This window comes from Poecilia reticulata, linkage group LG15 (genome assembly GCF_000633615.1).
Source record: "Poecilia reticulata strain Guanapo linkage group LG15, Guppy_female_1.0+MT, whole genome shotgun sequence".
NCBI lineage: Eukaryota > Metazoa > Chordata > Actinopteri > Cyprinodontiformes > Poeciliidae > Poecilia > Poecilia reticulata.
The window spans coordinates 17,755,972-17,779,383 of NC_024345.1; the positions used below are offsets into that span (position 1 = coordinate 17,755,972).

General features: G+C 39.3%; 3 protein-coding genes across 6 annotated transcripts; 2 read left to right on the forward strand and 1 right to left on the reverse strand.

Moving 5' to 3' along the window:
- The first annotated feature begins 556 nt into the window (after nt 1-556).
- Nucleotides 557-4,398, forward strand: echs1 (enoyl CoA hydratase, short chain, 1, mitochondrial). The gene is made up of 8 exons (XM_008429744.2): nt 557-719; nt 1,550-1,747; nt 1,837-1,964; nt 2,456-2,555; nt 2,632-2,736; nt 3,628-3,747; nt 3,826-3,893; nt 3,989-4,398. The coding sequence occupies exons 1-8, from the start codon at nt 629-631 to the stop codon at nt 4,052-4,054; spliced, it is 876 nt and encodes a 291-aa protein (XP_008427966.1). The 5' UTR covers nt 557-628; the 3' UTR covers nt 4,055-4,398.
- Nucleotides 4,399-5,249: 851 nt separating this feature from the next.
- On the forward strand, nt 5,250-10,949 carry fuom (fucose mutarotase). Of its 4 annotated transcripts, none has more exons than XM_008429746.2 (6): nt 5,250-5,429; nt 5,886-5,994; nt 9,138-9,206; nt 9,283-9,353; nt 10,133-10,231; nt 10,304-10,729. In XM_008429746.2, the coding sequence occupies exons 2-6, from the start codon at nt 5,937-5,939 to the stop codon at nt 10,544-10,546; spliced, it is 540 nt and encodes a 179-aa protein (XP_008427968.1). In that variant the 5' UTR covers nt 5,250-5,429; nt 5,886-5,936; the 3' UTR covers nt 10,547-10,729. The 4 variants fall into 4 exon arrangements, with proteins under 4 accessions (XP_008427968.1, XP_008427967.1, XP_008427969.1 ...); XM_008429747.2 differs by lacking the exons at nt 5,250-5,429; nt 5,886-5,994 and adding exons at nt 8,798-9,008; nt 10,780-10,949 and having other exon boundaries at nt 10,304-10,377; XM_008429745.2 differs by lacking the exons at nt 5,250-5,429; nt 5,886-5,994 and adding an exon at nt 8,757-9,008.
- Nucleotides 10,950-11,020: 71 nt separating this feature from the next.
- Nucleotides 11,021-12,470, reverse strand: LOC103476969 (uncharacterized). Its single transcript, XM_008429750.2, has 4 exons — nt 12,177-12,470; nt 12,031-12,085; nt 11,891-11,928; nt 11,021-11,808 (listed from the first exon to the last, which is right to left on the reverse strand). The coding sequence occupies exons 1-4, from the start codon at nt 12,374-12,376 to the stop codon at nt 11,259-11,261; spliced, it is 843 nt and encodes a 280-aa protein (XP_008427972.2). The 5' UTR covers nt 12,377-12,470; the 3' UTR covers nt 11,021-11,258.
- Nucleotides 12,471-23,412: the final 10,942 nt, after the last annotated feature.

Here is a 23,412-nt window from a genome sequence, read left to right on the forward strand (position 1 = left end):
TTTTAAAGAAGGTAAAAATACCTTTTGCTGACTTTGCGCCTTTTCCATTTTGGATCGTGTGCCGAACACATGAACCCTCTCAAACTTCTTTCAATCGGCATCTCAAACCCGCTTCTTTAAGGTATTTATACTAGAAATTARGAAAATAGCGCCCCCTTCACTTCCGGAGTGCAATGGTCCCATTTCCATATAAGGTATGAGGCTGACAGTGGTCCGTCCCCGCCCCTTTCTGCATGCTGCAGCGAGGACCTTCTCGTTCAGAGGGGGGAGGGGGAGGAAGCGCTCTGCTGAATGCGCTGTTGTGCGCCTTCAAAATAAAAGCATGCGAGTGGAAGATTCTTCGCAACTGCGGTGAAATTATTGGGGGGGACGAATGTGGCTCTCTCCAATATTGGGGGGGGGGGGCATCCCCCGCTTCCTACGCCTATGATCACAATGAAAAACATTTCATTAGTGAGGTGAATTTCATAAATACATAACCGTGCCTGCATTTCTTTCCAGAGACACTAGATGGCGGTGAAGCCTTTTTTTGAGCCTACCGCAGCATAAAACAAGCACTAAAGAAGAAATTATAAGAGGAAGGTCCCACTAACCAGCCTGCTGTTAAGTTCAGTGTCTCGCTGCAGTCATGGCCTTTTTGTGCAGAAACGCAGCTTTGCTCCTGAAGTCCTCCAGAGCAGCGCCGGCCCTGCTGTCCGCCAGCCGCCTCTACAGCTCAGGTGTGTGGTCAGAAAGCAGCCAGGGGTCCGCGAGGCGAACACCTGGCTGCAATAATACAATGTCAAGACATCTGGATGCTGTCCAAGTGTGCAGCAGATAAGCGAATCTTTAACCTTGCTGCTGCATTTTATTACGTTTATTTTTACAGGAACGAGCTTATCTGATCTTTTAAAGTATATTTTTAGAACTTCTAATGTTGCTGTTGCTACTGTCACTAGACCACTGTTAGATTGTTGTTGTTTTGTTTGTTTTTTACATAAAAGCATGAAAGCACTCATTAAACCAAGATTTTGTTCACTTTGGTAAGAAAAAAACAACACAATTTTAAATATTGACTTGATCATATGTTCCTCCTTTATGTTTCCAGATTTACTAAAAGGTGGTGCAGACCCTGCAACGTTTTATTTTCTGCTGTGAATACATCTAACTTGTCAAATGTGAGCTATAAGACCTGCTAGCTTGTTCCAGATAAAATTACATCAAACATTTGTTTTATTGAATTTTTCTTGCTTTTGTTTTCTAATTATAATACATTTTATCTGAGGGTGACTTTCTTCTCAGCAAGCCAACTGGTTGCATAACACAACCAAACAAATGTCCATCCACAAGAGTTCAATGAATGTTCTCATTCAGTTTCTTAATTTTTTTTAATTGTGCTTTTTCTCCTTCTTGGATGTACTGACTAAACAATTCAAACATCAGTGTACTTTAAGAAAAAGAGACATTTTAGTTACAGGTACTTTAAAAATGGCTCCCACTAGATAGATGAAAGTGGCAGCTAACTTTGCAAGTTGTGGATCGTGATCGTAAAGGCAGCTTCTTCACGCAGGTGGTCAGTACGAGTATATTTTGGTGGAAAAGCGAGGTGACAAGAACAATGTAGGCTTCATTCAGCTGAACCGACCCAAGGCTCTCAACGCTCTCTGTGACGATCTAATGAAGGAGCTGGGGCAGGCGCTGGATGCCTTTGAAGCCGACAAAGACATTGGAGCTGTTGTCATCACTGGCAGCGAGAGAGCCTTTGCTGGTATGGCATCACATGTTTTTATATTGGCAGATTGTTTGGATTAAAGTGGCTATATTTTAGAGGTGAACTCTGCTGTTGTGTCTTTTCAGCCGGAGCAGATATTAAAGAGATGCAGAATCGAACTTTTCAGGAATGTTATGGTGGGAACTTTCTGGCTCACTGGAACAGAGTATCCACAGTGAGGAAACCTGTAATCGCAGCTGTTAATGGATTTGCTGTAAGTATCACAGAGCTTTTTATTTTCTCTCTTTTTATCTTCTCTCTTTTTATCTTTTTCCAGAAGAGTCTAGCACATGAAATCCAACCAAAAGAAAAAAGAAACTTGACATTTTAAAACAAACGTCTTTTAATGCTGCTTAGTCATGAGGCTTTAACTGTCATAAAGTTATTCCAATGTTACGGCTTCCAAACCATCCATCTTTATTGAGGTTTCTTCAGTCCTGTTGTAGCTCACTACCTGGGGTAGAACCGAACCACACATTAACCTGATGGTGCGCGACTTACCAGTGGAAAATCACCTTTAGAAGTCTTCTTCACACTTACAGAGTTCAACATTATTTTATCCATATATCAGATTTCTGTTATTGTTCTGTGCATAATGACACACTCCCGCTGTTGAATGTAATACCTTAAAACCAGCAGACATGCATTCATACCTTGTCAAATAAATGCAGCCTGATTGTCTTCCTTGTTCTGATTCTGTTGCAGCTGGGTGGAGGTTGTGAGCTAGCCATGATGTGTGACATCATCTACGCTGGAGAGAAGGCACAGTTTGGCCAACCAGAGATCCTGCTGGGGACCATCCCAGGTAAAGACCTCTTTCTGTCCTACTTGGATCTTACAGCGCTGTTGTTTTTGACTCTGCATGACTGTTTTACCTGCAGGGTCGGGAGGCACCCAGCGCCTGACTCGTGCTGTTGGCAAATCCCTGGCAATGGAGTTGGTACTAACAGGAGACAGGATTAATGCTCAGGAGGCCAAACAGTCAGGTAATGGCAACATTATATAGTCACTTTATGAACAAGATGTAGTGATCTATTTCGGTTTCTGGTTTTGTATTCACTTTTACCAAGGACTAGAACACACCAGTTTAAACTTGAGAAAAAGAGTACAAGATTATTGCAAGACTAATCCAAGTTAGGATCTCAACTCCCTCTGTAGAAAACAATAACTACAGCTCTACACAAGACCAGAGACACATTCAAGCCAGACTGAAGTATGCCAAGGACAGACTGGAAAAAGATCATGCTTACTGGAAGCATGTTTTTGGCTCGGAATAAAAGAAACTACAACTCTTTGGCCATAGAGACATTGCTTATATTTGAAGAAACAATAGGGAGGCACTGGCAGTGTAACATTGTAGTAGCTTAAGATCCTAACTCTGGATGTGTAAAACCTGTCAAGTTATGCGTTCCTTAGTGCTGGTAACCAGCTCCTGTCTGTCTTGAATCTGTCTGAGTATCAATGCAAGGACCTGAAGATAAAGAAGTCATGCCAGATGAACATCAGATGTGAAGGAGCTTGGAAGTGGTGGAATGAATCCAGTTTTGTTTGTAAAGTAAAATAATGCAAACATCAAATATTACCCATGGCAGTTTGTACAACCTCTCCATTAAAGGTCTTCTCATCTCTGGATAGTTGTGTGAACGTCAGTGGTTATAATTCAGTAGCTTGTAGAGTATATAAAATAAAAAAGCATCTTAGGTTTTTGGATATAAACTATAGCGTTAACATAGAAGCTAAGTCAGCTAATGTAACTACTGATTACTTAATCATTTTTTTATTAATCTGAATGACCCACAGAGAGCCATATGTGATGCAATATATAATATCAGATGTACAATGAAGCATATTCTATGGTTCATTTTGTGTGTTTTCAGGTTTGGTGAGTAAAATTTATCCTGTGGACCAGCTCATATCTGAAGCTGTTAAATGTGGGGAGAAAATTGCTGCCAATTCCAAACTGGTCAGCACCATGGCTAAAGAAGCCGTGAATGCAGGTATGTGAAGAATTTATTTATCTTCACATAAGTCTGAATCATTAACTTTGTTTAACTGGATCCTCTGTTAAACTGCAGCTTATGAACTGACTTTGGCTGAAGGAAATCGCTTGGAAAAGCGTTTGTTCCACGCTACCTTTGCGACGGTAAATATAGAAAAGCCTGTTTGTTGATCAACTGTGAGTGTTAACTCTGTCTCCAACAGCTGATTAGTGATGTTTAAATCCGATTTTGTCTGCAGGATGACCGTAAGGAAGGCATGACTGCATTTGTGGAGAAAAGAAAAGCCAATTTCCAGGACCAGTAAATAAAAAGTTCAAAGGAGATCATTGGGTTTTGGCAATCATTTGATCACTCCCTCATTGGTAATGAATTGTGTAATACTGAGATCCTGATTGTATATGAGCTGAAAATTATAAACAGTGAAGTGAAAAGTGTCCTATCATAGCCTGCTGGGGTGAAGTGTTAAGAAAGTGCTGTATTGGATCAGGAGACTTGACTGTGATGGTGATTTGAAAACTGTTTTACAGTCTGTGTGTACAGAAGGATGGAAGAATAATTTGTACTAACTCTGCCTTTTCATTTTTAAAATGTTTGTAGCAGTTTATTATGTGTACATTTTGCAAATAAAAGCTAAATAACAATTTTAAACACTAATTATTGTGTGAGGATTCTTGAAAAATGTTAAGTTGTTGACGTAGGGTGTTCCATAGTTTTCATTAGTGTCACCTTAGCTGTGATGGTAAAGTAGCATGCGATTTTTGCATTGTCTACTCTAGACCACTAGGTGGAGCTGTTTTAAGACTTTACGTGGAGCCCAAATGCGGATTATTTTTAACTCAATTTATTGATACTTTTATAATTATTTATTTTAATACTTACAGGTCCTTCTCAAATTGGCATATTGTGATAAAGTTCATTATTTTCCATAATGTAATGATAAAAATTAAACTCATATATTTTAGATTCATTGCACACCAACTGAAATATTTCAGGTCTTTTATTGTTTTAATACTGATGATTTTGGCATACAGCTCATGAAAACCCAAAATTCCTGTCTCAAAAAATAAGCATATCATGAAAAGGTTCTCTGAACGAGCAATTAACCCTGTTTCAACAGCAATATCCTCCTGATTCATCATCCAATCTGCACCAGATTTTGTGTGCATCATCAGGGAACACTGCTCAACACTTTGGTATGGTTGATTGATGACATCACCCAAGCTACGTTCTAGGAAGTGAGCTTCTGGAGGAAACCTGTTCAGGAACCAATGGTATGACTGTGATTTGACCGTGCCGTTTTGTTCTGGAATTTTTTCGCAGATGTTTTTTCTTTCTTCTGGCAAAGAAGAAAATAAGGAACGCTTCACGAATTTGCGTGTCACTCTTGCGCCTCCTGCAATCTACAGTTAGAGCAACAAAAAAAAAGCCAAAAGTAAGGCAAAGTAATCGCCCCCAAACCAGCCAATCGGGTGCGCGCTTCATGTTCCGGTGGGCCAATCACACCCGGAGCTGGTTGCTTAGTTTGGCTAACTTTTGACCTATCTTCCAATCTCCTTCCACCTTCTGGAACTTCTCTTACTTCAGGTAACTCTTGACCTATGTCCCTCCACCTTCTATACCTCTGAACCATTTGACGAGGAAGAGCTAGTATCATTTCATCGTGAATACTTTGGTGATCGGTAAGTTTCAATATATTTTTGTCTTTTGCAACAGCTAAGTTTATCTAGCCGAAGTTAGCATAACATTTTTCTTGCGGGCTTCATATTGTATTTTGTGTACCCGCCAAAAAAGAGGAAAACGTACAAATTGCACTTACTTTTGTAACACGATTACACTAATGTGTGTTATTTCTTGTCATCCAAAAAATGTCATCCAATAAATCTCGAAAACAACGTATTTTTGTCCTATATTAACGCGTTGTATTGCGGGTGTCCTGCTATTTAGACTGTGTGGGCATCACAACAGAGCGAAAAACGGTAGTCTACTGTATTTTATAATGAATGATACTGCTATGTGGTATTGCTTCAGAGCATGCTCACTGAAAAAGGTTACAAAAATACAGTGTAATTATTGTGTTATCAATTCAAACAATATCTGTATTTAATTTTTAAGACTGATGCTTTTTCCTCGGTCAGATCGTGCATGCACATCCAGTTCATCGTGGAACCCCTCAGGGTCGACTCCTGATGGGGCCAATTGAGGAGGCAAACCAGAGAGAAGATGCTGTGGCAGGGAGGGCCTCACGTAAGGAGCAGGTTCTGGCTGAGGCCATTGCTTTTGTGAAGCAGAGTGGAGGGGATCCTACTGACCAGTTCTCACTTCAGTCCTTCACTATGTTCCTCCTCCTCAACCTTGACCTGCTTCCACTAGGGCTAATAATAGCACACAGTGAGCATGTGCTATGAAAAAAAAAAAAATAGAATCTGTGGGCACTAAATGCATTATTCCCACAAGTCTGAACTGGCAGTGATCTGCGCAGCTTCGCCTGAACAGGGTGGGCCAGGGAACCATTGGCTTTGGGCCAATGGGTAGGGCACTTTACTGCCTTACCCAAGTAAAAAAAAAGTATGCTTTAGTATACTAAATTTTATCATACTTTAGCATACTTTGATTGACTTAATCTGTACTATTTTGGAACAACTTTTTGGTAGAGCTGTTGCCTTGCAGCAAGAAGGTTCTGGGTTCGATTCCCGGCCTGGGGTCTATCTGCATGGAGTTTGCATGTTCTCCCTGTGCATGCGTGGGTTTTCTCCGGGTACTCCGGTTTCCTCCCACAGTCCAAAAACATGACTGTCAGGTTAATTGGCCTCTCTAAATTGTCCCTAGGTGTGAGTGTGTGTGTGCATGGTTGTTTGTCCTGTGTGTCTCTGTGTTGCCCTGCGACAGACTGGCGACCTGTCCAGGGTGACCCCGCCTCTCGCCCGGAACGTTAGCTGGAGATGGGCACCAGCAACCCTCCCGACCCCACTGAGGGACAAGGGTGAAAGAAAATGGATGGATGGATGGATGGTATACTTTAGTAGTATTTAAATGGTATTAAATTACAACTTTTAGTATACTCAACGTATACTGGTTATACGTTAAGTATAACCAGTATAACCAGTATACTGGTTATACGTTAAGTATAACCAGTATACGTTATACTCAACGTATACTACTTGAAAGTAGTATTCAAGTAGTCTTGAATACTACTTTTTTATGTAGAATTCAACAGAAATATTCCAAAAATATTCTATATTGAGTGTACTAATTCTATCATAGAATTATATTAAAAATATACTTTTAATATATTTTTAATATACTACTAATAAATTAGCAATGTACTTCTGCCTGCGCCGGTTAATACAGAATGAGTGAAATTAAGGTGTTTTAAATGTTAAGACTTTGGATAAAATATCAAGTCTATTCAAGTAAACAGCTTCAAGTCAAGTCCCAAGTCAATGATTGCAAGTCCGAGTCTTTGAAAATTTTTTCAAGTCTCAAGTCTTGATTTTAATGACTTGAGTCCAAGTCATGTGACTCGAGTCTCCACCTCTGGGAGATGAGCACCAACCAATCCCATAACCTCAAAACATAAGCAGGTATAGACAACCTGCATATATTCTTTTCCCTTGTGCTTTTCCATCACAGGTGATTGTGTGTCCAACCTCCAAACAATGGACAGAATATTCAAACATATTATTAGATGCTTAGTGGGAAAAAAAACATGGTAGAAAATTGTCATGTTAAAATGTTTTTAGTGAGAAACTATACATTAGGTTTTTATTAGCTGGAAGCTATTAGTGCCAAAATAATCAGAAATACACATTTAACAATATGTCTGTCTGAGGTTAACTTTTTGAATTGAATTCTGAAATAGAGTAACTTTCTGACAATTTACTCAGGTACATCTGTATAACATACACATTGTTGTAAAAAAAAAATTACCAACTTAGTAAATTTCCACATTTTTGTTGTCTGAACATATCCATTGCGCTGTAACTGCAGAACTACTGATCTTCAAAGAGAACCACCAGAACCAATTTGGTTAAAGTGTGCTTTCTGCTGCTGCTCCAATCATCAGGAGGCATCTTTTCTCTCACTGATCTTCATACGGCGGCACTTCATATCTTCACAAGGCGACGGCCTAATTGTTTTTATTATTATTATTTATTATTATTATTATTTATTCAATATTCCCCTGGATCTTGCTCACTTGTCAGCACCTCTAACAAAACATTTAAAGGGAATAGGAACAAAAAAAACTTGTCTTCTCACTCTGCAGGAAAGCACCAAAGAACACTGAGAGGAGCAGAAAAGGAGCTCCTCTTTGAGGCTGCCGAAAGGTCAAAATAATAAATGTAGACTTAAATGAGGCTCTCCGTGCACACAAAGGGGGCAAAACGTTGCAATTTGGCAGCACAGACCCTCATAGCGTGATAAACTCATTTAAAGAAGGCGAAATAAAGCAAGAGCAGCATGGGTCCATAGAGGGAGAAGGGGCTTTCAGATTTGGCAGACAGGCCCGACTCCTGCGGGGTTCTTTTTTTTCCTGCTCAGCAGCCTCAAATCACTTCCCCCAAAGTCACTTTTATTTCCCAAAATAACACAGCAGCTGTGAGATTTAGTCACATTGCTGGCTCTATTTGAGCCTCTATGGACACGATTAGGTCTGTGTTCAAACTACAAGCCATAGTGAAAAATACAGAATCATTTTTCCAAAAGGAGGTTCAGTCTGTTGTTTTACTTTGCTGCAAAAAGACCCCAAAATAGAAGACATTTAGCTATTTACTGTATGTACCATCTGAACATATAAAAAATATGTGCATATTTTTGTTATATTTAAAAATAATGTTATATTTAAAAATAATCTTAAGCTGCAATTTTTTTTAGAAAATTTTATTCTGTTTTTCACTAATTCAATGTGTGAGATTTTGTTACAGTAATACGTTTTAAATACTTTTACCAATCTTCATCACAAGTGCCAAAAAAATATAAACGGCATTTTTCTGTATCTAAAATATAAACATCCTTCTGTAAATTGACAAAAATATTTGTAATCTTTTTGCTTGTAGTTCACTTTCTGGCCAGTAGGTGCTGTAAAGCTAAACAAAGGCGGAAGTAGATGCAGGGAAATCCTCTCGGTTCGCTTCAATTTCTGTTTCTGTGAATTCTACGCTGTTCGGGTTGCAGGATGGTGGTTCTGAAGGGCATCCCCTCTGTTTTATCACCCGAGCTGCTGTATGCGCTGGCCAAAATGGGCCACGGGGATGAACTGGGTATGATCCACAGCTCTATTCGTGTCATTCATGTCCTGCGGTGGTTGCAACCTGTGTTTGAACTGTAAGGGGTCAGAAGGCTCTTATGTCAACAACAGTGAAACTAATTTCATGTTTTATCATCTTCAGTACTTGCAGATGCCAATTTCCCTGCGTCTTCCATTTGTGCCTGTGGTCCTAAAGAGATCAGAGCTGATGGTATGTTGAAATGAAAACATCATACCAGAGTGTGTTACTAGTCTGTTGTTTTAACTATGATTCATTTTGGCTTCAGGTCTGGGAATCCCACAACTTTTAGAGGCGATTTTAAAGTTGTTGCCCTTGGATACCTACGTCGATAGACCGGTACAGGGTTCCACACATGCATGTCAAAATCAGAGTTTAGTCTCCAGCTATTTTGTATTTACAGTACCATGACGTTTTATGTTGCAGCATTATTCCAATTCTAATAAGGAGTTCTACGTAGAATTTGCTCCAAGTTCTACATGGAATAACCCATAATTATAAAATGAAAATATTTTTTTAAGAAGTCACATATATAAGTATTCACTGCTGCTTCAATTCAGTATTTATTAGCACAGATCTATTTGACATTTCTGACTAATTAATTACACAATTGTTGTGTAGTTAATTACACAACTAGAAGAAAGTTCTGCACACATTAATCTGGGTGGAACTTTGGGGCATTCAGTGCTGCAGGATTTTTGTTCTGTCCCTTTAAATTTGTGTTTTCACAATTGAGTCTCTGAAGTCTATAACCATTCCTTTGTTCTGCTCTGACCTGCTCTGTCAACTATGAACCAACACAAGTGTGTTTTGTTGCAAATCATACTCAAAGGTAGACCCCAACTTCTAAAAACATTTGAAGGATGATTAGTGTTAAAGAAATACAAGTATTTTTTTTATATGTGTTTTTTTCCACCTTTAATTACTTTTTTTTAATTCCTTAAATTTTGTTGAATTACATAGAAACATTTTGACATTGTGGTATCTCTCTTTTTTTTCTTGTTTTTTTTTTTTGCAGTATTTTCTCTAGGATTTATAGGGCTTTTTGAATTAAACTCATTTTGGAATAAGGCTGTAACATAGCAAAGAATATCACATGTTAAATTTGTTGCCGACAGGCAGCAGTCATGGATCTGGTAGACAGTGACAAACAGAGATGTTTAGCTGTCCCAGTGTGGAACACTTACGCACAGCTCCTCAGCCGGGCAGGCTCTCAGGTATGACACTAATTACCTACGGGCTGAACTTAAAACAAAAATAAGTTTTTACTGATTGTTGTTCACATGCAGAGCTCTCTGGAGAAAATGGAAAGATTTAATTTCTACGAACGAGCTAAAAAGGCCTACGCTGTCGTGGCAACAGGGTGTGTATTTTTTCTGCTTCGACTAAAACGTGGCAGGGGTGTCCAAGTGCTGTCCAGAAGAGATGGTGTCCTGCATCTTTTGGATTTGTTCAATTCTTTTAAATCTTCAACAATTTCAAACTATTTACAGTTTTTTTTTTTTAAATTAAAAATAATTATTTTTTTCTGAAACTTTAAAACATCTTAAACATGAACATTTGAAATATGTTTTGTGGGAAAACTCAGGGGCTCTAAGATCCATTTTTCCTCATCCCGTTCTTCTTTATTTATTTTTATTTACTTATTTCAGATTTTGGCCCTCGACTCCAAAAATTTTGACGTTTGCACCCAAGTTGTGTTTTTGTTTCTTGTTTTTTGTTTTTTAAGAATTGTTTGATATTTTTCTGTTTTGTTTTTGCTCAGGGAAACTGCTCTCTATGGAAACTTAATATTGAAGAAGGGAGTCATTCCTGCTGAGATGCTGCAGTGAAGGAAACATGGTTTTGCCAGAGGCTCCAATTTTTAATATTTTTTAGGAATCTGAAACACAAATTCAATTATTTTCTGTTTAAAATAAAAATACATATACATGGTTATTTTGGGTTGAGTTTTTATTCAAAGCTCAGAAAAAATCATACTTTATTGTTCTACAATTAATATGAAAAATGTTTTAATTGCTCTCATATACAGTAGATATGACTTTATCTCTCCTCTACACCTTCTCTCCTTATCTTCATCAAATAAAACCTGAAGTCTCTCATGAATGCATACGTTTCTATCAACATGAAATGTAAAAGAGATGATGATTGATTCATTACTGTAAAGCAGTTTAACAGAATCAAATTACACAGATATGTCTGTGTGTTGCATCTGACATGTTTTAAATAAATGCTAAGCCTGGATTACTGGTGGTAGAGTCCATCCAGATCTTCCTCTGGCTCGGTGTATTTCCTCTGAGAGGGAATGTCGACAGGAGCCTCGGCTACCTTTTGTTGAAGGACTGGCATGTCCAGCCTTCTGTGGTAAAGATCATCGAGATCTTCCTCTGGCTCAGTGTACTTTCTTTGAGAGGGAAGGTCAACAGGAGCAGCAGCCTCAGCCACGTCTCGTTGAAGGGCGGGTAAGAGGGGGTCTTTGTGGTAAGTGTCATCCATGTCTTCCTCAGGCTGCAGATAGACTACCTGTGCCATCTGTGCAGGCGAATGCTGGTTGTCTCCCTTCCCTTCAGCTTGGTATCCAAACTCTCTGATCTGAGCTTGGAGCTCGACTATTGAAGGATGGTAAATCTCATCCAGATCCTCCTCGGGCTTCAGGTAGTGTTTCTCCTGTCCGCTGTCCTTCATGCTGCTCCAGATCCTCATACGAGGGTCGACCTCATACTCAGTCCTGTCCATGTCCTCTGGAGGCTCCACCTCTGCTCCCCAGGACAGCTTCCCTTTGTCATCAATGAACCTGTAAAAATGAACATGCCGTGTCAGCCTTCATCTGAAAAGTCCACTGAGTTTTGCACTTTTGGTTGAAGATGTGAACTTACACAACCCTTTGCTCCAAGTGTTCATCTGAAGGTTTATTCTGAAGAGGAGAGCAAATATTAGACATCCATCGCCAACGGAAAAAGCTTTTGAAGTTTGTATGATTCAATCTGATCTGAATCTAAACAGCACATTTACATACCAAGGACTTTCCATTGACGCTTAGCATCAGCAAAACACAGACTACGATAGAAACCCTGCGTGTGAAAAGACTGTAGATTAATTCAAATTCCAGTATACTTCAAATAAAAGCCAGGAACATTTTCAAGAGATTTGTAAAGTACTTACCGAATCATGGTGTCTGCTTCTGCTGTCAGCTTTGCAATGAGGAACGCTTCCCTTCGTTCACCTGCTGTGGGAAAAAAAAAAAAACGAGCAAAGTCCCACCAATAAAACCTGCTGTGTTTTCTTGACCTTTGTATTTTGTTTAACTCTGTGAGGGCGTTTGTGAGTAATTCATCATCGTTTATCTGGTCTATATTATGCATCTAAAACAGCTTATGTGAACCACTAATCAGTTTCAAGCTCTGTATTGTTAATTTTTCTATCCAGAATAGCAATAATGCATGATGTATTATGACTAGGCTGCCTTATCAGGAGAATTGTGATGACAGCTCATTTTATATCAGCTAGTTTTATTACACACACGTGTATAAATGATAAATATGTCCTCACCACTGCTCAGGATCTTTGAGTCCAACATAGTTGTTATTGTTTTATGAGGGAATCATAGCAATATTAAAAACATTATGGAAAGCCCTGACCATCCTGGTCATTAGACTGTTATATAACGACTTGGTGTCTTCAGTCAGAGGCTTCTTCAAATTCACAGACTGCTACAGGACATTATTCCTGCCCACAGTCATCACTCATAACTATCAATTCTTTGGAGAAATTTGAATGACATTTTATTTCTCTTTGTAGTTCATAAAGTATTTTTTAATTTATTAAAGAATTATTGACCAGCACAAAGAAAAGAAAAGAAAAGAAAAGAAAAGTAGAAATGTGAACATAAGGCAATATTATTAAGGAAAACTACATGAAAGGCTGTAGTAATTGCAGTGCAATCTTGCTTTACTTTCCACCACCATACTTTGAAAATTCCCCAATGGGGTTGAGGAATGAGGAGTGCAGTGAGAGGAACTCCATCAGCATCCTGTTGTGGGTCACAAACCATTGCCTGATGATGTTGGAGCGATGGAAACCCGCATTTGTCCCCAGTTGATGGTTCATGAGCGCTGCAGGTTGCTGACCCCTGATGTAGAAGATGAAAACTGATACAGCTGAAGCTGAAGGGCAACAGCTTCATTTCAAATTAATTTTTAAAGTAAAATTGTGAAGGTAAACAATTTTATTAGTCCAAAGAACCAATTAGCTATGGTTTTCATCCTAAGAAATTGATTTAGTATTGTGTCTTCAGTACAGGGGCCAAGACTAGTTCTGCAGGGGCCCCATCTGGCCCATAAGTATATGTTTACTGTATCTCATGTACAGACACAAAATGTTTTATGTATGACTGTGTGATACAGGAAATAAAAATACCTTTTTATTATCTTATAACTGTAGTTAAAGTGTAGGATATTAGCTGTGGTGTGTAGTTAATAATAGCGCAGAGTTTATGAATGCAGCTGTCACGTTTCATTGTAACAAAGCCGTCTCTGTTGGTAAAGCAACAAATAGAGAACATATTATTTAACAGGTGGCAGTCAGCCGGAGACAGGAGGCTCCACGCTAAACCTCAGCACAGTTTGTAAGGCTGTTTGTCATAAAAGAGAAGGAAAAACATAAAAGGAGCTTCAGCTTTCTAAAACAATAATCTGACACCTCATCATGAGCATCATTACTGTCAGTAAATCCCATAAAGGTTGTCCCGCAGCACAGGGCTCTATTTGAGGCTAACCACAGCTCTGCCTGCTCACTCAGTCTGCAGTCAAATCCGCTCCCCCTCCCCACCCTCATAACAGTTGGAAAAGCTGCGGGTTTTCTAAATAACTGAAATTATCTCAATGATCTGCAATTAACTTAACGGATGCCTCACCAACATTCATTAAACACACATCAGACATCTAATGGAGTTTAGAGTTATAATTAAAGAGCGTGAGGGAAGGACCTCCATGGAAGAGCAAAGATAATAAATCTAGAGATTCAAAAGCTTTTAACATTTTGATTTTTTGTGAAAAATGTGTTTCTGCGAGGGACTTGGGGTGCGTAAAAAAGAGCAATGTGATGATACAGATAGTCTGAGATCTGGAGCCGTCTGATGACTTCATGTAATTAGGTAACAACAGGAGATGGATCAGGGGCAGCAACGCTCTACAGCAGACAGACACAGGAGGCTGATGACAGGGTAGTAGAGATTATTTGTTGGAGGGAGACACATAAGACGGTGGTTCATCTTTTTGTTTGCTGCAGCTAATCCTTTACACGGCTATGACTGTGTGTTTTACCCATGGAAATAGCATATTATAGATACAATTGAGAAGGAAAAGCTCAGGTGGTCTTTCTCAGTTTCTTCCCCCATACAGAAACGAGTCAAACAACCTTCTGCTCTCTCAGTCACACCCCTCATAAACACAGTAAACATGTGGGAGCTGTTAAACTAAGTCTAATGGCTATTTACCGTGTTTTGTGCACTTCTCATTAAAAAGATTTTCCACTTGAGGAGAGCTAATGTTTTGGAAAACTCTATTAAATCAAACACACTTCATGCCAATAAGCGGCACATGTGGCTCTCTTCAGTAATTTAAAGGACCTACCAACCACTGGAAAAACAAGGGAAACCACAGCCTATTTTCTTCACAAAACCTCGTCTTTAATCACATGTTTGTATAGACACGTATAGAATGCTTTTAAATTTTTAGCCTGTTACACCTAATAGTTTCTTGTCTTTGTATCTCATGTCAAATCCAGCATGTAAACAGCTTAATAATTTGTGCACTGTATTTGTAAGGAAATTTGACCAAGTGTCAAAACGGAGCTAAATTTGGCAGATCAAAACACGCCTCTAAAGGTAAAACATAATATTGTTATTTTTTAATATTGAAGTCACCTACACTCACCAGCCACTTTATTAGATGAACCTTTGAAGTTGGGCCCATTTCGCATTGAGAACTGCCTTAATTTGATAAAGCGTAAATTTGAGAACATATGAAACGTGTCATAAAAATTTGTTTTATATTGGCTTCACATCATGCTGCGGATTTGCCATCTTCACATTCATGTTGAAAATCTCCCGTTTACCTGTTGGATAAAGATCTGGTAACTGAGGAGGCCATTGAAGTGCAGTGAAGATCTTTCATTGTCTAGAAACCATTTTGGTCTGATTTGAGTTTTGTACTGTGGAGTTTCTGGCAGAAAGTAGATCCAAAAAGCTTCTTCTCTGTGCTCATGCAAGAAGAATCATGATTGTCAACAACGTTCAGGTAGGATGTGGTGCTTAAAACATGTTCAGATGGTAAGAAGGGTCCTCAAAAGACAAATGGACTGAACTTATATTACTGTTTTTTCAGTCATACTGACTTCTCAAAACGCTTTACACTAGCGCCACATTCACACTCACAAGCACAGACACTTCTGTGCTGAAACGCAGATCGGTTGGCAACATGAGGCTAAAAGCGCCTTGCCTAGACATCTGAGTGCTGAAAATGAAGTCAAGATTATTTGGACCAGGGAACTTTTTTTCCTTCATTTTTTCCCTTGTTTATTTTTCACGAGTCTCTGTGAAATGCAACCTTATTTTTCAGCTCTTTTCTGTCAGACGATCTTTTGCTGGTGCAGGCCATCTGACCTTTAACAACAAAAACACAAGTCATATTTATCACGCTCAGATGTCTAAAAGCCGAGTTGCTGCTATGGGACTGATTGAATCACTATTTGTGTTTACAAGTAAACAAACAGGTGCACCTAATAAACTGACTCATGCATAATTTAAGTTTTCCGCAGTAAATAAACCAGTAAAGTGAACAAATGTGTGCTTTTGGGAACCATACAAGCCACTATGAGGGGGTTGGTATCGTTATACAGGACAGAACTGAATCCAAATGACTGACTAGAGAGAAGTAACAAATCCCAAGGCAAATACAGATGTTGCACAGTTAAATATAAATTCCTAGAAAAGTTTTTTGATTGTGTGTATTTCATAATATGATACAGCACAGTTCTTTTTAGGGTTTAGCATGCTGTCAGAAACAAACTTTATTATGTAGAATTAATTCTTCAATTGGTGCATAATGATGTAAAAGTAACATTTGTTTTCTTAAAGCACCTTAAAATGTCTGTCTGCAGAGTGTGTGGGTTTTCTCACATCACACTGTTGTGTTTCCACAGGTAACAAAACATCAAAACTGAGATTTGAGTAAAAGTTTTTCAGTAGAACACAAAGTAGTGCATAATAGTGCAGTGAAAGGAAAATTACACATAATTTTCCATTTTATTTAATCAGTTTTCCAAATAACACAGTGTGGTGTGCAGTTTAATTTAGCCCCCTTTCACTCTGACACCTCTAAATAATACCTAGTTTTTTTATGAGGTAAATAATATTTCCTTGCTGTCTGTTACTTATTTTCACAGTTGCTGACTGCATGTTGCGCTTATGACGTTATGTTTTCATGATGCCTTTGAACTGTCTTGTTGCTGAAACGATGTTGCACAGTCGATCAGTCAAATAAACTCGATTGATCGATTAGTAAAACAGGTGAATCCGCATTTTATGGGGAGTTACTCCACGAACCTCAGTGGCTTTACTGTCGGATCATATTTTGAAATGTTTCATGCTGGCAAAAAGGCCTTGAAGACGCACAAAGGCAAATACAACTTTACTTCACTCTTCATTCCCCAGTCTTCCTCCTTCATCAGACTCTGAAAGCCTCCTGACTGGAGTCCGACGTAGCCCTGGCTGCCAGCTGGAGTACCCCTAACCTTTCACCTCTGACCCCCAGCATCACAAAATTCATCACAGAGCCCTCAGCTGGACGAACACAGAGGGGAGCATATTACAAAAAAGAAACGCTGAGCAAGAACAGGTGCTAGGCATGAATACAGGTGGGACACGTGTTTTTCCACTTCTCCAACTCCTCTGGACTCACCGGATCCATAGATCCTCGGGGTTTGTTTGTCACGCTCTGAGTGTGCGTCGGTTTCTGTTTGCGTGTCAAGGCTCCATCTATCCTGATGCTCCTGGTTTAAAGAGAGGACCCTGCTGTTCCTTAATGAAAAGCTGTCTGCTACAGAAAGATTGAGTTACAAGAGCAAGGTTCTTTCATCCTTATTGAAGAAACATGTGCCTCCTTCTGCTTTCAATACAGACAACATTTTACACAAACCTGGTCTGTTTATGCTCTCTTTTAAGAGAGCTACAACAAAACAACGTTAGCCAAGGAGGGAGGATATGAGGTGAAGCGTTTTGCCTCACATTTCAAACACCAATGTTGCAAAATTGAAAATTCAAAACACAACTAATGTGGCACGAATTTAATGGCTTGCCCTAGTTGGTTTTCTTTATTAGGGTGAATTTGAATACTACAGTTCTTTTGTATATTTACAACTGCATGTAAAATTATTCTATAAAATTAAAAACAAAGTCAGTAGAAGTAATATACAAAGAGATGAATATGCAAATTGACATTCAATTTAGGATTCAGTGCAGTTCTTTTAATACCTGCAAATATGCTACCATATGGATTAGTGTGGAAACAATACCACACTATTCATGCTAAAAGAATAAAACAAAAAATAAGGCAAAAATTAAAGACCTTACAAAGGAGAACAGAAACCCAAATCTAAGATGCACAATCAAGCAAATTAAAGAGAGATTAGGAATAAATTATTATCCATGACTTAAAGTCAGATAAAGTCACATTTTGCAGTAAAGTGATTAAACTTGTCTGACAAAAAGACAAGTTTAGATTTTGCATGTCCATTTTGTGTGGTTAAAATTGACTTATTATGGCTTTTTCTTTGTAGTGTGAGAACATAAATAATTATACTCCATGTGACTGGGCTAAGGTTTAGGACGGGAAGCTTTTTTCTTCCAGAGAAACAATTCAAACCTTGTGAGGGAGCATGTTATAGTGTGATGAAACCAAAACACAGTGAAACATATGGTGGCAGCATCTTGCTGTGGGGTAAATTTCGTCAGATGAACTATGAATGGAGCAGAAACTCAGTCAGCTTTGAACCTAAACCTTCAGATTTTTGCTTGAAAAGCATAAGATGCAGCATAAACCACTTTGCTTGCCATTGCAGTGGTCCAGCTATACATACAAATCGCTCAAAAGATGGGCAAAGAGACTAAGAAGAGACCAGAATTCAATTTGACAGAGAATTTGTGGGATTGTATTTCCCCCTCATTTGGAGAGAGTTAAAGAACTTCTTCAAAGTAGGCATGGGAAATTTTTACCAAACCGAGTTTGCGCTCGCTGAAGGACTACAAACAGAAAGAGTGATTGTTGAAATTCAATCAAAATTCAATAAAGTTTTAGTTTAATGCTGAGAATCTTTTTATTTCCCCTAACAGATAGCTTTGCTTTTTGTTGAATTGCACATAAATGTTACGCTAACATGGCTTAAAATACATTATCATGGATTATCAACAGAGGCATGTAAACTTTTAAATTCCTCCTTATGTAAGCGCCTACTCCAATGTGCTCCAGCAATTACCGTCAACTTTTATTTTTTTTTTACATCGGAAAAGATTGAAATTTAAAAGTCACCATGAATTAAACTAACACAATGATGATGCTTGGTGTGCTGCTCGCTGTAAATGCGCCTGCACCCGATGAATCTGACTGAGCAGGGTTACTGCGAGGGTTACTGTTACATTGTTGGTTTACATAGCCCTGTGAACTTCCCTGAGGAAACGCATGCCAGAGCAGGATTTTACCAACCTCTCTTAATCACTCCCAGCTGGGCTCATGACAGGAAATGCTTCTTTCTCCTGAAGTCCTCGCTGAAACATGAAGCATGTTGCTTTATGAGTACGTCGCCGCTGAGAACTCGTGTTGAACTGTCTTTGCTGGATCTGAAAGCATCCTTTATGGTCAGCCGCCCTCCTCTTCAACAGGAGCTCGCTTGACCTTCCGAAAGTGGTCAGCTATGTTCAGAAGGAAAAGCAACTCCTGGCTTCAGAAGGTGCGAACAGCGTCATGTCAGTGATTCCTTAATGACGGCGAGGTCAGCTGCACAGTGTTTAAAAGGTCTAATGGACACCTGAGCCGGCTTTGGTGTCAGGCTTATGAAAGCAGTTTAGCAAGGAGGCAAGCAGCCTCAGGCCAGCAATAACAGAGTGGAACTGATTAAAGAAGAGGAGAGGAGCGGGAAGGAGAGAGGAAAAATGAGACAGGGACTGATAGCATCTTTTTCACCAACATGATGATATTAGAGAGCTAAAGGCGCAATAATCTCTCAGAAGTTGCTGTTGTTTTAGCTGCTTCAGAAATGTAAACAGTAACTAAAAGTCTACAATATGGAAATATTTGGCAGACGACTGAAAGTTATAGTTAAAATAACAATTGTTATCCTTAAGTTTGACGGGAATTTACACAATTTTCCAAAACAATCTAAATTACTGCATCAGGATAAAAGTGGAGTCCCGATTTGAGCACATTTGATTTCACTAATTGGAGTCAACATCCTCTTAAAGCTAACACTCGCATGAATCTGTGATGTTTTGTCTCATTAAACTTCAATACATTTTATTCAAATATTATACAATTAGAAAATAATTGTACGGCGAAAAGAAAAGAATATATGGCTCTGAAGATTTTTTTGTGTTTCTTTTGCCAGAAACATGCAAGAAATTGAGCGTGTGTTCATATTTAGACAGTTTCTGATACCTTAACTTATATTGCCGTGAAACCAATTGGTTTTAAGGTCACCGCAGAATAACTAAAGTCCCTTTGAGTGCAACCTAGTCCTACTAATCCAGATTGTCTGTGAAGGCCTCAGACGTTTATTAGGGAACGTTAGTGAACAAACAGCGTCACGAAGAACCACAGCAGACAGATTGAGGATAAGACTGTGGAGAAGTTTAAACTAAAACAACATTCAAACCTTCAAACATCCCAGAGATCACTGCTCAAAACATTTTCTAGAAATAGAAAGAGCATGATACAACACAAAACCTAACAAGACACGGCCATCCATCTGAACTGGCTGGGTGAGGGTCACATTGATCAAAGAGGCAGCCAAGAAGAGCCTGGGGAGCTGCAGAAATCCACAAGTCCTGTGGGAGAATCTGTTGACAACACAACTATTAGTTGTGCACTCCACACGTCTGGATTTTATGATAGAGTGGTAAAAAAAAAAAAAAGCCACTGTTGAGAGAAAGTAATGAAAAGGTCTGTTTGCAGTTCACCACAAGCCATCATGGGAAAGCCAGACATTGCTTTTTTCGTCAACCCTTTTCCAGCTCATTCTGGAAGACCCCAAGGTGTTCACAGTCCGGAGGGGATATTTAGTCCCTCCTATGGGTTGTGGGTCTGTCCCGAGACTTCTTCGGCTGGGAGAGAGTAAAATTATAAGCTCTGTGTCCACCGTGGAAAGAATTATGCATCAATAAAACCCCCAAAACATTGTGACTCTCATCTGGTGGTGTGTGCTGGTAAACTTCTGTGACTGAAACAAATGTTTGGAAAAACAGTCCCATGATTGTCCGTGTGAAACAGCAGAGAAGTTATCACTTTCCCATTAAATTTGTGGATAAAGAATTAAATGGTTATGAGGAAAGCAGTACTTGTCTTTTCTTACCGTTTTTACAACATACTAAATCTAATTCAAGGGACAATTAGCTTTTCCTTTCCATTGCTTTTGTTGCGTAAAATTCCCCTAGAACATGTAGGCAGCTAGCTTTTCCATGTCATATGACTAAAATAGGATAACACAACATCAGCATCGTTCAATTAGTGGCCTTATCTGTTTCCAATCTTTTATTACAGGTAAGGTCAGAATTATTAGCACTTCCTGTGAAATAACTCAAAACTTTTAATATTTCCATGGAAATGACCAAAAATAAAACCTGTTCATTGTTGTTTTGCTTCCAAAAGAAAGAAGACAAAATCTCCACAGAGTTTCATCAGTACAGCCGCTCTCGGTAGAATTATCGATGCGCTAAACTGTATTTTTTTTAGTGCAGTCAAGTAACTGTGCTGTCTTCAGTTACAAAAATGCAGGTAGGTAGTAAAGAGCATCAGGAGTTCAGGTCTTTTATCCTCTTTCCACGCACTGGAAGAGCTCTTAAAGTCTAACTTGTCAGGAAAAGGACACGAAAATAAGGTGTGAGGAAAGAGGATTGTGTAGTTAGCAGTGTCCTCCTGGACATGGAAGAAAACACTGTGCTTCATCCGGTTTCAAACATGCAGGGGAGTCAGGACACAACAGCAGAAGGAGCCACGCCTTCAAAGACCCAAAAAGGGGGGACTCATCCTCTCCTCTCTTCACTCCTCACCTCTCCCCGACATGGCAATAAGGAACACTAAAGCACAAGCCCAATAGCTCATCTCCATCTTCTCTGTGTCCAGAGAAGGCGGCCATTGTGTGCCCGCTCCTCTCTCCCCAAGTCAGTTTCCTATTGAGACTCTGAAAAGGCCTTTGAGGGGCCCTGTTTTGGCTGTGCAGCTCACCTGCGGAGTTGAAACTATGGGTCCTTTCTGAAGCCCAGCAGCTGCCAGGGCAGAGAAGCTGGCACCCGGTGGGAGAGAGAATAGCGGCTGCAGAGCCTTTCAATATGAAGCCACTTAGTAACAGAAGGCATGTGCCAAGCCTGCAAAGCCATCCTTTGGAGCTCTCCGAATATCAGAGGAGAATTAGACACATCTTTGCCTTTTTTTTTTAGCCGTTTTGTGGCTTTACTGTTTTGAATAATGAGGCCTCTACGCTGATGGGGATCAGGTGAGATTTAAGAGCAGAGAAACAAGCTAACTCTCTAACACTATCTGTCCATATCTAAGAATGACTGGTGAACTTTAGTGACAGTTCTCTCTATGAAAAACGCTGAAGATTTCAGCCGCTTTGGGCCTCTGAGGATGTCCTCACCACACAAAGCCCTCTTTCTATCAGCGGGCCAGCTCCCATACTGGTGCTAATTTACGATGCCCTCACAGCAATTTCCACAGTCAGAGAAGTTCAATTGTGTTTTCCAGCTCATTAAGCATCAACACAACAAAGCTTTCATCTTCTCCTTCATCTACTTTATCCCCCCCGCCCCCTCCGTCTCCTGCTTCACACATCTACCTCTGCTTTTTTCCAGTTTACACACATCTTCCAGACCTAAAAACATGAAGAAAGGGTAAGGTGGGCAAACATTTCATTTTCCCTAGTTCTTTAAAGTCTCTTTTTGTCTTGGCTTTGTGTTTTGGTTGCTTTAATGCAAAGACTGGAGATTTTCCTCATAGTGGTGCAAGAGGGATTTAATGGTTGTTTATTCAGGGGCCTCTGCTGCACCCTCCTATTCCTTTCAGGGTTTCATGAGACGACGTGAAATCTATTGTAATCTCATCTTATTTGTTCAGCCTCTCAACGTAATTAGAAACTCCCAAAATTAAGCTAGCACCTTAATATTTTTAAATTAAGCAAGGTATTTACACGAGACCTTTAACATCGGAGTTGAACAAAAGTACAGTTATTTCCTAAAGGTTTGGAGAGGCATATGACCTCATTATCACTGAGAGGAAATAAATCCAATGGGCAATTCCCACCATTTAGAGGAACAACAACAATGCCCCAGAGTAAAGCATGAAACCCCAATTTGTTCCAGTTTTGGCTTCTTCTAATGTGGTGAACATTATCTGAGGCTCTGATAGATGAAACCATAATTTACAGGCATAATCAACGTGCCTGGAACATCTTTTGAAGCAAGTGTGAGTCAGAACAGATTAGGAAATATGTTGGGTGGGGGGGGCATTGTCGGCACTGGCAGCTACTACTTCTGTGGATAGATCAAAACAAACCACAACCTTCAAAGTGTAGCCAAATAATTTATGGCTATTAATGACCTATTTATTTTCAGTGCTTAGCAAATAACACTGAGGATCTCAGATCTTGCTGCTTAGTACTGGCACACATTTTAGGGGTTCTCCTGTGTAACATTTATACATGTGACTTTTTAAAAAAATAATAAATGTACACTGTAGGTTAAGTAAGCTGATGCATTATGGTGTCAAACTGATCTTACTTTTGAAACTAGGTCTGAGTTTTTAGGACTGAATCAGCCTATAAACCCATGTAAAAGTATCCACACTGCTTCTTTTCCATTTTATGATGTTGCAAAAAGAAACTCTGATGCATTTTGTTGGAATTAAACAAAATGCATGTTTGATATAGTTAACACCAAGTTAATTGTGAAGTTGAGCACAAGTGATTTTGAAAATCTTCTAAAAAGTTTGCATCGGCCAACACGTTGTACCACTAGCCTTTCTCTGCAGAAGCAACAGCTTTGCCGATCAAAATAATTATATTTTGCTCAATATTATTTGTAAAAATAGTTCAAGTTCAATCTGAGTAGCTGGAGAGCAATTTTGAGAATCCATTT

Coding starts and splice junctions, on each gene's coding strand:
- LOC103476969 (XM_008429750.2), bottom strand. CDS start 12,376: ATGCATAATATAGACCAGATAAACGATGATGAATTACTCACAAACGCC. Junction 12,086..12,176: donor GAAGCAGACACCATGATTCG/GTAAGTACTTTA, acceptor TTTCACACGCAG/GGTTTCTATCGTAGTCTGTG. Junction 11,809..11,890: donor CACTTGGAGCAAAGGGTTGT/GTAAGTTCACAT, acceptor TCATTTTTACAG/GTTCATTGATGACAAAGGGA.
- fuom (XM_008429745.2), top strand. CDS start 8,924: ATGGTGGTTCTGAAGGGCATCCCCTCTGTTTTATCACCCGAGCTGCTG. Junction 9,207..9,282: donor TAAAGAGATCAGAGCTGATG/GTATGTTGAAAT, acceptor TTTTGGCTTCAG/GTCTGGGAATCCCACAACTT. Junction 9,354..10,132: donor ATACCTACGTCGATAGACCG/GTACAGGGTTCC, acceptor TGTTGCCGACAG/GCAGCAGTCATGGATCTGGT.
- echs1 (XM_008429744.2), top strand. CDS start 629: ATGGCCTTTTTGTGCAGAAACGCAGCTTTGCTCCTGAAGTCCTCCAGA. Junction 1,748..1,836: donor CAGCGAGAGAGCCTTTGCTG/GTATGGCATCAC, acceptor GTGTCTTTTCAG/CCGGAGCAGATATTAAAGAG. Junction 2,737..3,627: donor TCAGGAGGCCAAACAGTCAG/GTAATGGCAACA, acceptor GTGTGTTTTCAG/GTTTGGTGAGTAAAATTTAT.